This window comes from Juglans microcarpa x Juglans regia, chromosome 5D (genome assembly GCF_004785595.1).
Source record: "Juglans microcarpa x Juglans regia isolate MS1-56 chromosome 5D, Jm3101_v1.0, whole genome shotgun sequence".
Taxonomy (NCBI): Eukaryota; Viridiplantae; Streptophyta; class Magnoliopsida; order Fagales; family Juglandaceae; genus Juglans; species Juglans microcarpa x Juglans regia.
Window position 1 is genome coordinate 1,418,355 of NC_054602.1, and position 13,377 is coordinate 1,431,731.

The window sequence follows — 13,377 nt, forward strand, 5'->3', positions numbered from 1 at the left end:
GGCTTGGTACTAGTGGGAAGCAATTGTTACAATGGCCTATTGGATAAATATTCTTATAGAGGGGAAAAATTTCAAATATTCGATAGACAGGTCAAAAAGGGAGATCATCTCTAGATTAAAGGAATAACTGCTGCTCAAGTTTGCTTCATACAGTATATTTCTGTTATGCTTATATATTAGACATTATGCCTACTTATTTGCATGATGAAAAAGATGCCAAATACTATGATGCAAACATTGGATTATTGACATTGGCTTCAGAAAATCTAGAAGAATATACGCCTGTCTTGTTTAGTCTCTCTCTGGTTAATGTTTTATTGCAGATCGATCATTCTGCTGTGGAAAGTTTTGGGGCCGTACATCACATCTAGGGTTTATCCCACACAGTCTTCCATTACGATTACTTGTTCGCATTTAACAACGGGGCAGAGAATATTATCGTTGAGACTGCATGGATAGCGCTCAACTAAGCCGAAGCATATAAGCATTGAGGCGCGAAAGTCTAGTACTAACGAGTTGAAGCCTATCGATTAAGAATTATCATGTTGTCCAAAGCATCTTGTGTGCAATTGCACAGTACCTCTCACAAACATAAGGATTTCATATGTTGTTTCCTCCAATATAATCCCTTTCTGTGATTCAACAACCTGATCTCTGTACAATTTTTATGGTTGCTTTACTGGCAAACATAGCCCATGTATGCATCATTGCATAACCAAGAAACCATGCAATGCAATATTTTGAAGTATACACGTATACTCGATCAATGCAATTTATATAACGAATACAATGAAATAGACCAAGCTTATACAATTTAAATTTTTGTATTAGGCATTACCCCGAAAATTTAACTTACAAAAGATCCTTTTAACTGCTTATCTCTCCAAAACAATTGACATTATTTCACAACTCACTAAACGTTCAAGCCCCTTCCTGGAGCATTGACAATCCAAATTTTGGAGGGCTCACTATGCCATGGTAGTTGCAATATTTGCACAATCTTTTCGTACATCGTAGTTAAATGTTTGCTGGGATAGAGGAAAAAATTGGGAAAATAATAGCTAATAAGAAGCACTGCGATATTTCAGTATCAAAATTTAAACACATCAACTAGTTTTGATTAAGAGAAAAATTAATAACGATGTAAACAATATACTGGTTATCTTGGTTCTAATATTGAATTTCAATTACGCAGAGATGCAAAACACAACAGTGGTCCAGAGTTTACTTAATCTTCTTCTTCGGCCTCAACTGCATGATATAAAAATAGGGTTATAATTTTCAACAGCACAGAGACTAAGCTCCGTCGATACTTAGCATGACAGTAATTTGTTATTAGAACCTTTAATTATACATAAATACCTGATTGCTATGACCACACTTCTTCTTCCGGCAGTTTACAGCCCTTGGGTGAAGACGAGCATAACATCTAGCAGATCGAAAATAGAAAAGATCAATCTTGGTTAACAAAATAGATATAGCAGCACCGATATAGTAAAAATAAGGATAAATAACTAAAGAGGTATACAAACTTAATCACTGATGCAAAACACAGCACATCATGGAAACGCTAAAGTCAAAGCTTTGCATGCGCATGGAAGGATTTCATCAAGACAACTTTTTACAACTGGTGCTTTCACACAAACAGACACGAGTATAGCTGACAAAAATCTTATGTACCACCCATGAAAATCAACTGCAGTTATATGAATTCAGCTGACAAAGTTGAAGAATGGAAATCAGTATTGGGAGCAAGAATAACCACTTTTGCACTGAAACAGCAGAAGAGGCTAAGTTATTGTCCCGCCAGTATAAAAACAAATGTATCATGTCCCACATCGCAAAACACATGCGAGTTACTTAAAACGATCCCAAAGCACAGCCCCCGAGCACACCCACGGACACCCTCTCAAATTGAATCTCACCCATCTATTCCAAGACCAAACAAGAACAATGCGTCACCCCTCTTATATCATCAAATGAATTTATTATGATGTCCCACCCTAGAAAATCAACTGCAAGTTCGCAAGTCCAGCTGACAAAGTTGATGAATGGAAATTAATATCGGGAAAACCATAACCTGTTGTGCATTGCGTCAGCAGAAGAGGCTATATCTATTTTTCCCGTAGCAACCCATTTTCACAGAAGAAAGCAAAAGATTAATTCCAACTCTTAGAACACGAAGAAAAAGAACCCGCCATTCAATCAATGATACATGACCAATACAGGTGGGAAAGGTACATGAATACAAGTTCTGTCGACTATACGATTTCGCTTTAATACAGGTGGGTAAAGTACATAAATGTTACATGACCAAGGACTTGGCACGATACATGCTAGAAAAATGCAACTACATGGCTCGCTATTCGTGTCCTACATTTTGACATCAAGCAAACGACCAAAGAGTGAGAATATCAGCAAGAGAAATGACAAATTTACAAGCATTCAGAATAACCAATTCAGAAACCCAACGAAGCAGAAAATTATATAAACCACACGTAGTGAGGGAAATGCTAAATGTGAATAACGGATTTGAAAAACAAAGCATTTTTACTTGCGGCAAATCATTTTCTCTTGATTGTATTTACGGGCCAATGCCATCAAAGAAGGCTCTATGATACCACCACGAAGCCTCAGTACAAGATGCAGTGTCGATTCTGAATAACACAAAAAAGGAAACTCAAAAAAATTTCCAAAGTCCCGATACTCATAAAAAGGTTATAAATTCTCAACACAGAAAGTGGGAAAGGTAGACCTTTCTGAATGTTATAGTCGGCTAGGGTTCGGCCATCTTCGAGCTGCTTTCCCGCGAATATCAAGCGCTGCTGATCCGGTGGAATTCCTGTGAAGTCATGCACACCATGGCATCTCATAAGCTCAGATTTTCTTTCCCACTTAAATCAAGAAAGAAAGAAAGGGGTTAGGATCTGAATGTAAAAGGACCTTCCTTGTCTTGGATCTTAGCCTTGACATTATCGATCGTGTCGCTGCTCTCGACCTCGAGAGTTATGGTCTTCCCCGTTAGGGTTTTCACGAATATCTGCATCCTTCTCTTCCTTCCTACCTATTTCCTTCCAGGCGAAAGGGATTGCCGAGGAAGTAGCAAATGACAGAAACGCTTTTATATATATATATATAGAGAGAGAGAGAGAGAGAATACAGTTTGATCTAGGGTTTCACTTCGGTTTCTTCACGTCTCGAGAGGCGACGCCACGACGTCCAGTCTAGGAATTCGATATTGATTTCCTCAGTAGTTGAACCGACCCGAACCAGGCGCTGTTTTATGGGTTTACATCAGATAAATTGGGCCGCAGCAAGAATAATTGATTGGTATGGGCCCATACTAGAGACATCATTATTTATAAAAGGACCCAACATCACCCACACTCTCCCCCTTCCTTGTTTGGTGTAATTTCTCTAATTTAAAATATTGACTATGGAAGCTTCACTCCATCATGGTTAAAAAACACACACCAAAAAAAAAAAAAAAAAAGTATCCTTACAAAAATTTCCCAAAAATTGAAATTAAATTTGCATGAATGCACAAGCAGATGCATTAAGACAATAAAAAGTCATGCTTCTATATCCAATTCCTTCAGAACATCACACCAACAACATTAGAAGTAACGTATAAAAAACAAAAAAAACCTAACAAAAAAACGTGGTCAGAACAACTACATGATCGGAATTCAACTAAACTAAACTCGGGTCTGTGTAACAAGTAAAGCGGGGCATGTATATACATATATATTACACTCTTATCTTATTTTCATTTCACTTTCACTTTGTTGACGTCGCATTACCGCCACTGGCTCACCTCTTGTTAAAATGTAATAATAATTCGATGGTCTAGTGCCACATCCGTACAGTGAGATGGGTTATGTTTTGGCATTTTTCAAACATGCTAGTCCTGAGATCAGACCAGAAAATCCAAGCAATACAGAAACAGGAAGAAAATAAATAAAATACATTCAGAACCATTAGCACTGCCTCATCCCAACATCCACAATTTTGGTTCTTTCCTAAGAATGCCATTATTGAATAAACAATAAAACTTCAGCACATAAAGTATAATAGTTTATGAGTAAACAGGTAAGACTTTGATACTGAATTCAATAAATATAGTAGTTTTTCAACTTCCGATATCCAAGAAATCAACCAATATTAGATGTAAGAGATGCAAGCTTTGGAGCAATAATCTCTAAAAGTCCCTTTGGATTGTCAGCGTGAACCCAGTGGCCTGAATTGGGCAGAACGTGGACAGAAACCTTCCCTTCAGATCCATCTCCTCCCTGATTGGCAAGGCTTTCAAGCCGCTGGATCACATCTAAGTCCCACCGGTCACTGTTCTCTGCTCGCACGATTGAAATCTCCATGCCTTTTGGTGGATGCTCCAAAAGAGACCAATAAGACTTCTCCCTAAGGGATTTTTACATTCATTTTTATCTTTATGTCATTTGATAGTAATATCCAGAAAAAAATTAATAGAAGATAAAAAATGATAAAGACAACTTTTGCACAACTATTTGATAAAGAAACGATTTTTATATTTGAATTTTGTTTGATTTCGATCGGTTTAAAATTTCAAATATATATATATATTTTATTGAAGAGTTATTTGATAGTTGTGTGTTGTCTCATTTCCCATAGAGGATTTTCCCCCATAAAAAAAAGTGATTTCAAATTTATCTCTATGAAAAAAGTCGCATGTTTACCTGTACGAATTGAACATTTGCACAGCGCCTTCTAGATCAAATGCCCATGTCTCATGCTCTCCAGATTTATTGAGGCTACTGCCTATCCATTCTGACAATGACTTTGAGAACCCAAGTTCAATCATATGACTCACAAGCCACCTGAAGCCAGGAAAAAGATGTGTCACAAAATAAACTCAGCCTAACGGATGAACTCATATTATTTCTAATTTTTGTGTATGCGTGTTGAACAAAACATTTACAGTCAATATGGGGACCTTTTTTTACTTAAAAGTACTTGACCTAAGGTTTGCCACAACTAATAATACATTACAAGAGGGAGGGTTTTACTTTCGTGAAGGGATTGATGAAGGCAAGCCCTGTAACGTCAGCAACACCTTCTCAACTTCCCCGTCACTGTTTTCAGGGTTCACCTCACCAGGCACGGAATCCAGTACCCACAGCTGTTCTGCATCAGGGAAATTAAAATTGGCCCAAAACTTTTTGCGTGTGCAAGTAACTGAACATTACTAACCCAAACTTGTAACAACAGCAGTCAAATTACACAAAAAAAGTGCAACATACATATTAATAAGCTTCCAGTTTCAGTATATGAAGCAATTTACATCATTATGGAATAGAACTTACATGAAAATACTTTTGAAAAGTACACTAACATGAAAATCTTTACAGTGTAACCTTTAAGCCAAAATAATTATTGAATTTCCAGAGACATTATGGTCTATGAAGCAGAAGAAGAAATAATCAAATTTTTGAAATAATATTATCGTTTTTTCTCAGTAGAAATAATATGTTACATTTAAAGCTTAATGAGACAATCACAAAAATTAATCAAAATATAAGTCGGCATATAAACAAAGATTGGAACAAGTGCATTCCACTCTACAACATAAATTAAAGAATTGACTATAAATTTGAACATATAATACATTGCCACAAAACTGTATATGTTTAATATAAATCGCCGCACAAAAGAAAAGTGGATAACTAGTGAAACTTTGCTAAAGAAAAACCTGTTTGGGCAAAGCAACAGATTCACCATAGTCGCCACGAGCACAACTCTCTGAAAACTGAAGCGCAACCTTACCACCCATGGAGTGGCCTATAACAACATCAGGCCAAGCCCATCCTCGAGCCTTTATTAAATTAGCCAAATCATTGGCCGCATTGACCAAGTCATGAGGTGGTTCTAGGCCTTCTATCCCAGCTGATCTCCCATGGTTTCTTAAATCCACAAGCACCATTCTCCATTCTATACATGCCGGGAAAAATAAAAGGCAAATAGGTGAGTTCGAAAAACAAAAACTCTCCATCCGTCTGGTTCCCGAGAGAAAAACATAAAACAAAAGACAGTATGGGAACAACTAAAAATTTTAAATTTTATGATCCAAGATTCCTTAAGAATCCATTTTCTTAAGGAAGACTACGGTGCCAATAATTTTATTGATAGCCATAGTTACGGCAGAATCCAAGATTCCAAATTGCTTCGGTTTCAGAAATAAAACTACACATTTGTATCACCCTTTGGGTTCAATTTTCCTTCACATCGATCTTCCCGATAATTAAGGGCAGTGCACGTGCGCGCGCTCCTCTGTGAGAGAGAGAGAGAGAGAGAGAGAGAGAGAGAGAGAGAGAGTTTACCAGATGAAGGAGAGGAGTTGGAGAGAGTGGAAACGAGGTTTCGAGAGAAAGATTTCCAATTTCTGCCAGATCCCAAGAGGCCATGAAGAACAAACGCCGTTAAGTTGCCCTTTGTCTCCGTCGAAGCTCGGACTTCTTCGTATGCTAGGGTTTGTAGAGGTGTTGTGGTTCCAAGACGATGAGATGAACTGGGTGAGTTCAGGGCCCGATTCAGGAGGTGGAAACGCTGTTTGTTTCTCAGAATTCTCGCCATTTCACTTGCATTACCGTTCGACGCGTGCAAGTGAAAAAAATAAGAGGGATACGGAGCGAGGGTTTGGTCAGACGACGGCGTATTCTCGATTTGGTAAAGATTGCCAATTTAACAAAATTATTAAATACAATCTGACAGCTGTGGGATTTGAACCCACGCCCTTTCGGACCAGAGCCTAAATCTGGCGCCTTAGACCACTCGGCCAAACTGTCTTCGTGCTACTTGAATCGTCAAACATTTTATTTAACAGAATATTACTTGAGTCTATTTTTATCATCCACATTTCGAACGGAAGGTGGCAAAGCTGCCTAACGAATGATTTGGTGCAAAATGCTGCATTGCTAAAGGGCAAATTCGCATCAATTATACAGAGACAGCTATAACAGAAGATTTTAGTGGAAAAATAGGTTGCCTTTTTGTCTTTTTAACAAACTGTTTACTTTGTTTCTTTTTTCCCGAGCTACATTATAAATTAAAAGAGAAGGAAAGGAAAGAAATCCAATCATCTTCAATCAAATGGATCTATTCGTGGGTCATGTTCACTGGCCATCAACATCCCAGTGCACAGGCAAGTCGGGCACATTACCTGCGTAGAACACATACACAGATTAATGATTGTACCACAATACGCGGTAGACATGTTGACACAGACCAAAACTAGACACAACACCTAGGACTGATCAGTGGATCAAGCACCAAGTTAAGTTGAAATTCCAAATTATTTTTTCCATGAATAAGCTCTCTTCGAACAGATTATATACCTTCCCTGCACTGGAGCAATTTGGACACCTCTCAGCTGTTGGCACTTGCAAACGGCGACCAGAAGCAGAGGATAGTGAGAGAGGATTGATTCTCAAGCATACACCGCTTGCAGAACATCGAGCACAGGCCAAATAACCTGAACACAGGACGACAGAAAATATGGTACACTGTTGAAACAAATAAATATTAGAGGAATTAAAAAAAAAAAAACAAATAAACAAAAACAATGAACATTTTCATTTGTACCCTCTAATAAAAGAACCAAAATTTTGAATAAACATAAGCGATAATACACTGCCAAAAAAAAAAAAAAAAAAAAAGAACCACGGCCCAAGCCTATGAACACAAACAGGAAAATTGAAATCCCATCAATAGACAAATTAAAAGACAGTCGGTTGATTAAAACTATTCATACCAGTTCCATGGCAATATTTGCATCTTTTCTTCTCTTGCTGCTCTACATTGTTGGCTTCAATTAACATCAAAGCTGAAATGACACCCACAGCCCCACCCGAAAAAGATGCCACAATGGGATCAACCATGCTGATTTAAGAAATTAAAAATGAGTGGTTCAGTACGCTAATCAAACAGATGCGTTCCTTGGTTGCTCGTAATTCAGATCCATGAATTCGGATAAATGCAATTCCTGTGAATACCTTAATTGCAAAGGCAAATGCATATTGCGTATGAAATCTTCATACGAGGTGCCGCCCAAACCTAATTTTAACTCCAACTGCAACGAAACAGCTTTAAATATTTCATGCGGATCATGGTTAAGAACATAAACACTCATACTATTAAAACCAACAGTACCCACACAATAAAATGATAGAAAAAAAAAAAACAGTTCTCTTTGGACAACAAAAGTCGACACTAGACAAAATGAATAAGAAATGATATTGACTTACTGTTGGTGCAATAAGGCCACCGAATAGGATTATCCCAGATATAAATGATAAGCTAGTCAAATACAGCTGCTTCAACGTCTTCGGCGTCTAGTTCGAATGGAAAATGAACAAGGTTAGCCTAATATTAAATAAAAATAAATAAATAAATGTCCCATTAACAAAACAGACAAGAGAACAAAAATTCAAAATGACTAAAGACAAAAGAGAGCAGAGCGTGAGGGCATGCTGTTCCCACAATATAGGCTCAGAAATGCATTAGGTAAAACATATTGAACATCATCTTTTTCATTAGCAATTTCCTCACTGTATTGTCCATGATGAATTGCAAAGCCCTAATCTAAGGTGATTCCCCTACGTGCACATGCTTATTTCGAAACTCACCACATGAGAAAGGAAAGGAATAGAAGATCGAATGTCGGGCATCTCATAATTTGCTTCTTCCTCGTCGCTCTCATCGATCACTTTCACAGCCTTGATGCGTTCTTGTACCCGTAATCTCCTTACCTATACAAGCTCCACTTCAAAAAAATTATTTAAATCAATTTAAAAAGCACAGGTTAACCACAGACCGCGCAATGTGCAGAATGAAGGAATTAGGCTCTAGCAGATGGCTTGGTCCGTGTGGCCATGCAACATTATTTACAGTTTAGACCGAGGCAAAGAATATTAACAAACTTCACCTCTTCCATGAGGAGAAAGATCTTATTGCGTCTACTCCTTATGTTATTTTGAATTTCCTGCAGTTGCATCTGAACGAAATCCTGAACGGTTTCCGGACCTTCTATGATGCAGAAATTGCTAATGAAACCAAAAACAAAAATTTTTACAGATAAGATTCGTATCAAATTTCATGCAAAGATAATAACTTATTCTCAGACAGAATTGTTACAAATCTAAAGCAAAATCCATAATGAAAAGCACTTATATAGGCGGAATAGTTTTTCTTTTCTTCTTTCATACAATTCAATGGGAAAACTGATGCATGCAACTGAACCTAACTTATAGAAGCCCTCGCAAATTCATTCCCAAATACTGATATCTCTTTCCCACATTTTTTTTTTTCTAGGCAACTAATATAACAAAAAAAACCAAAAACTTAATAAGATGTAAGGCGAACAAAGGATAAAAAAAAAAGCCGAAAATTTAAACGAAAAAACCTAGGACTGTTATCGCTGGAGGCGTCCTTTGCAGAAGAAGAAGAGGCGATGCGAGTCCGGGAGGAGGTGCCTTTGAATAAAACGAAAGGTTTCGCATTTCCACCGTAAGAGGAAGAGAAAAATAGGGATTTGGAAGAACCCAACTTCGGAGGAGAGGGCGGATAAAGAAGATGAGAGTAGAGAGAGAGAGTAGACATTGCAGCTATCCTTCGCTCATGTGACAAGTGCAGAGAGAGACGGAGTGTTTTGTTGGAACTGACGAGGTTTAAGTTGGAATCTAGAAATAAATAATGACACAGCATCTAGATTCTCGAGTCTGGGCCCTACGGAATACCTGTCATCTAAAATAAAATTTAAAAAAATATCATTTATCGTCATCTTCGATTGAGGCACTGTTTTGATTCACAACTCATCTCAGTTCATCTCAACTTATCTCAACTCATCTCATTATTATTCATTATTATTTATTAATTTTAACTCACAAATTTCGTTACTATTTACAACCCATCTCATTACTATTTATAACCTATTTCAATTGATCTTAACTCATCTTTGAATCTAAACGAAAGTTGAATGTATTAGAAAAATATAAAAGATGAAAAATAACTTTTCAATTATTTGACATTAAATTAAAAAATAATATAAAAATGATAGTTAAAATAACGATAATTTTTTGAGTGGGGCGGCGTACGCTGGCGTACCGACCGGTGGGTTTTTTTTTTTTCCTTTCTACTTTTTATATTTTTTAATATATTTAAATATTTTTAAAAAATAAAAAAAATACACCAATACACTTAAAATTATTTTTTTAATTATTAAGTAAAAAAAAAATTTAACAGCAGTTAAATAGAGCGGTCAAAAGTGATAAAGTAGCTTTTTTCTAATTTTTTTTTCATAATAATCAGAGCAATGGTACAAAGTAGAAACGTTTATAACGTAAGGAGACTATGAGATATTAATTTTCAAAAATTTTCACAATTTTTTTTAAATATTTCTACAATAGAAATATTTTTTAATTTTAAATTATTAACCTTTTCATATAATTACTATCTAATCATTACAACTTTTATCAATTTTAAAATTAAACATAAAATTAATATAACATTTTTAAATTTCGATACAAAATTTATATTCAAACAGTTTTTTAATTTTATAATATTTTTATTTAATTTTTTCTTTCTATTTTTTAAAACTTAATAAAATATCTGAAATTAAATTATTTAGGATGTGTTTGGCAAGTAAGAGTACTTGAGATATTCTCATCACTATTCTTTACTTTATTATTACTTTTTACCTACTTTTCTACTATTCATTACTTTTCACCTACTTTTTAATATTTTATTATTACTTTTTCATTACTTTTTTACTATTATTCACAAACATTCTCAACACTTCTCAAGTATTCTCACTGTCCAATCATAACCTTAACTGCCAAATCCTCCGTATTCTTCGTAGTGGTTCAATATTTACCCCACTCCAGGCCTCTTTAATCAGCGTGCTTCCTAATTCCCTTATCACTTGGTTGCAATGTTGCCTCGTCCGGCAGGCTGCAGCTGAGCTGACGTGATATGAGATAGAATGTAGGGAAAAAATACTTGCTATACGACTCTTCTCCAATCAGCACGTCCGAATATGCCCTAAACCCTCCACAACAACTCTAATATTTAAAAGCAGGCTTGCTAAACTTCATGCCTGTGAGCGAGAAAAGAAGTCTTTGGAGTCAGTAGAAGACTCGCCATTAAAATCTCAAGACGGATCAAATATGGATAAAATCTCAGGCTCGTAGCCAATCTTACTTCATAGTTTTATACACGAGACTTGCGAACGAACAAACATAGGCTAAAGTATCAAGTTTAGACTATATATATCTAACTCAGGTTGATCCATCCGTCAGCAAGCAGAGACATGAGACAGAGGACCAGGATATCCCAGAGTACAAAGTATGCATAGATGCATTCAAATAATTGAATAGAATCTATACTATTTTTGGTTAAATCTGGAACTTCATTCACACTCTGGCGATCTCAACTGACTTTTGTAGGGCTTGTAGAAGACTTCTCATGATTCTGGGCTCACCAGGGGTGACTGATCCTTTAAGGGTCCATTTCTTATTGCTCGGAAAATTGGACCTGTATCATTAGCAGTTGCCGGATAAACCAAGCAATCTATGTACACAAGCACCTCGGTCTTTCCATCGCCGATTGAAATAAAACCCAGTCTGGTTCCACCAGGTACTTTGTCTACCTGCAATATTGGGATGCAGATTATTCCGTTCATTCCAGATTCGAGAGTAATTCAACCAGCACAAACTTGCATATACGGCTAGACTTCTTAAATAGGTCATTCAAGTGTGAACAACCTTGGGAACAAGAAAATTACTACAGTTAGAAAAACGAGATGTTTTAGAAGTCTTCATTGGTAATACATGATTACATGCATGTCGTCCCGGTCCAACTTGGGTTGCTCCAAATTAAGTTAATTACCAGACTTTATAATGAGATGATTTTTCTTTTGGCTTGTTTGATGAAAGGATCGGATATCAAACAGAAACATGATAAAGTTTTTTCTAATGAACTGATCATGAAGTTTAAGACTTTATAATCCAATGAATTTTGATTGGGTTTCACCTGCTCTTCCGAAGAGCCTCTTCGTACCCACAATTCACCACTAAATTAATACACCAACCCACCTTCCACACTGCTCCAAAGTAAAATACCAGCAATTTTGTTGATGCAGATTCTCAGACGACGCACATCATGTGCATTGGCCAAGGGTCTATTGCTTGATGCTGAAGCATGTAGGCCGACCTAATTAATGTGTGTTGTTTGCGCGTGTGCGCGATAAAATGAAAAGTCATGTACATGCAACCTACCTTCAAAGGTACGGGAAGTGGCAGATTAGCTCCTTGGCAAAGACTGTTGGCCCACTGTATGGAGGAAAATTTAATAAATAAATATGAATACAAATCCTTAATATATTCGTTTAAAGTAAACAAATTAAGAGGTCGATATCTAAAGACAATCGTAGAGGAAAAAAACTGAGTCAGTGAGGGTGTGAATGTACCTGGAAGAGCAAGGTCTCGAATCGCTGAAGATCAGTATTAGAAGGCAGTTTCAAAGTACCCAAGGAGACACCGTCTTCGGCATCGTCAGCAGGCACAATGCCGTCACTTTCCGGCGAAGACTTGGGCACTGACGTAAGACTCCGTCTGCAGGAGAGTTGGCAGAGCTTATAGGGAAAGCGGTGGTTGTGGTCTTTGATCCAACCGGCAGCGAGTAACGGTGAACGGGAAACCGCAATAGGGGAAGGAGAGGAGAGCTGCACGTGCCAATTGACACGTAAGGGATGGGGCAGTAGCCTCGCAGCGTAGGGCATGGCTTCTCAGAGAGATAGAGAGAGCAGGAGAGAAATTACAGAGCAAATGTGTAGAGAAGTAGTGAAATTGAGTGAAATGGCGGAAAAGAAAGGGGTTGGGGGAAGGGGGAGGGGGGCGTGGGATAAGATGGGGCATTTGGACGTTGGATTGGATAAGAAGCTGAGCGAAGCGTTTTGAGGTGGGGAACAGCTCTCTATTATTATTCGATTCAAATTAACTTCATGCCACGTCAGTAATATCTCAACGAAGGCTTATTATTGCGACGTAAGACTTCGACGCTATATTTCGAAAGTTCGCCACAGGAAACCTTTTCGTGACTGCACTCAACTCCCTCAAACATTGCACTGCAGAGAACATGAAAACCGGGAGTACTTTTGAAACTCATCTTATGCTAAAAAAGATTCGAAAAAATTACACAATTTCCCACTTTTCTGAAACCTTTTGACGCAAATATATGGATGTTAAGAGCATTTGTAACCACCTAAGTCTAAAATTTAGCTGCCTTTAGTTAGTGAATTCAATATAGTTAGGTGAATTCACATTAGACTAATCATCTTAAAATTAA

General features: G+C 37.1%; 4 protein-coding genes and 1 non-coding gene across 6 annotated transcripts; all 5 read right to left on the reverse strand.

The window, feature by feature from the left end:
* Positions 1 to 1,119: 1,119 nt before the first annotated feature.
* LOC121265476 (ubiquitin-60S ribosomal protein L40) lies at positions 1,120 to 3,133 on the reverse strand. Of its 2 annotated transcripts, XM_041169128.1 has the most exons (6): positions 2,944 to 3,133; positions 2,756 to 2,842; positions 2,555 to 2,657; positions 1,363 to 1,429; positions 1,211 to 1,251; positions 1,120 to 1,147 (listed from the first exon to the last, which is right to left on the reverse strand). In XM_041169128.1, exons 1-5 carry the CDS (start codon positions 3,044 to 3,046, stop codon positions 1,225 to 1,227), a joined length of 387 nt encoding a protein of 128 aa, XP_041025062.1. In that variant the 5' UTR covers positions 3,047 to 3,133; the 3' UTR covers positions 1,120 to 1,147; positions 1,211 to 1,224. The 2 variants fall into 2 exon arrangements, with proteins under 2 accessions (XP_041025062.1, XP_041025061.1); XM_041169127.1 differs by having other exon boundaries at positions 1,120 to 1,251.
* An 809-nt stretch (positions 3,134 to 3,942) lies between these two features.
* On the reverse strand, positions 3,943 to 6,724 carry LOC121265434 (protein ABHD11). The gene is made up of 5 exons (XM_041169066.1): positions 6,357 to 6,724; positions 5,729 to 5,967; positions 5,046 to 5,158; positions 4,716 to 4,856; positions 3,943 to 4,419 (listed from the first exon to the last, which is right to left on the reverse strand). The coding sequence occupies exons 1-5, from the start codon at positions 6,607 to 6,609 to the stop codon at positions 4,155 to 4,157; spliced, it is 1,011 nt and encodes a 336-aa protein (XP_041025000.1). The 5' UTR covers positions 6,610 to 6,724; the 3' UTR covers positions 3,943 to 4,154.
* A 17-nt stretch (positions 6,725 to 6,741) lies between these two features.
* On the reverse strand, positions 6,742 to 6,821 carry TRNAL-UAG. The gene has a single exon. It is a non-coding gene; the product is annotated as a tRNA-Leu (tRNA).
* A 182-nt stretch (positions 6,822 to 7,003) lies between these two features.
* Positions 7,004 to 9,710, reverse strand: LOC121265433 (protein ORANGE-LIKE, chloroplastic-like). Its single transcript, XM_041169065.1, has 8 exons — positions 9,437 to 9,710; positions 8,960 to 9,077; positions 8,661 to 8,783; positions 8,280 to 8,366; positions 8,028 to 8,104; positions 7,787 to 7,914; positions 7,371 to 7,507; positions 7,004 to 7,195 (listed from the first exon to the last, which is right to left on the reverse strand). The coding sequence occupies exons 1-8, from the start codon at positions 9,631 to 9,633 to the stop codon at positions 7,118 to 7,120; spliced, it is 945 nt and encodes a 314-aa protein (XP_041024999.1). The 5' UTR covers positions 9,634 to 9,710; the 3' UTR covers positions 7,004 to 7,117.
* A 1,489-nt stretch (positions 9,711 to 11,199) lies between these two features.
* On the reverse strand, positions 11,200 to 12,942 carry LOC121265505. Its single transcript, XM_041169153.1, is given in 4 exon segments — positions 11,200 to 11,518; positions 11,521 to 11,680; positions 12,309 to 12,362; positions 12,500 to 12,942. Coding segments are annotated over 4 exon segments (600 nt in total). The 5' UTR covers positions 12,812 to 12,942; the 3' UTR covers positions 11,200 to 11,444.
* Positions 12,943 to 13,377: the final 435 nt, after the last annotated feature.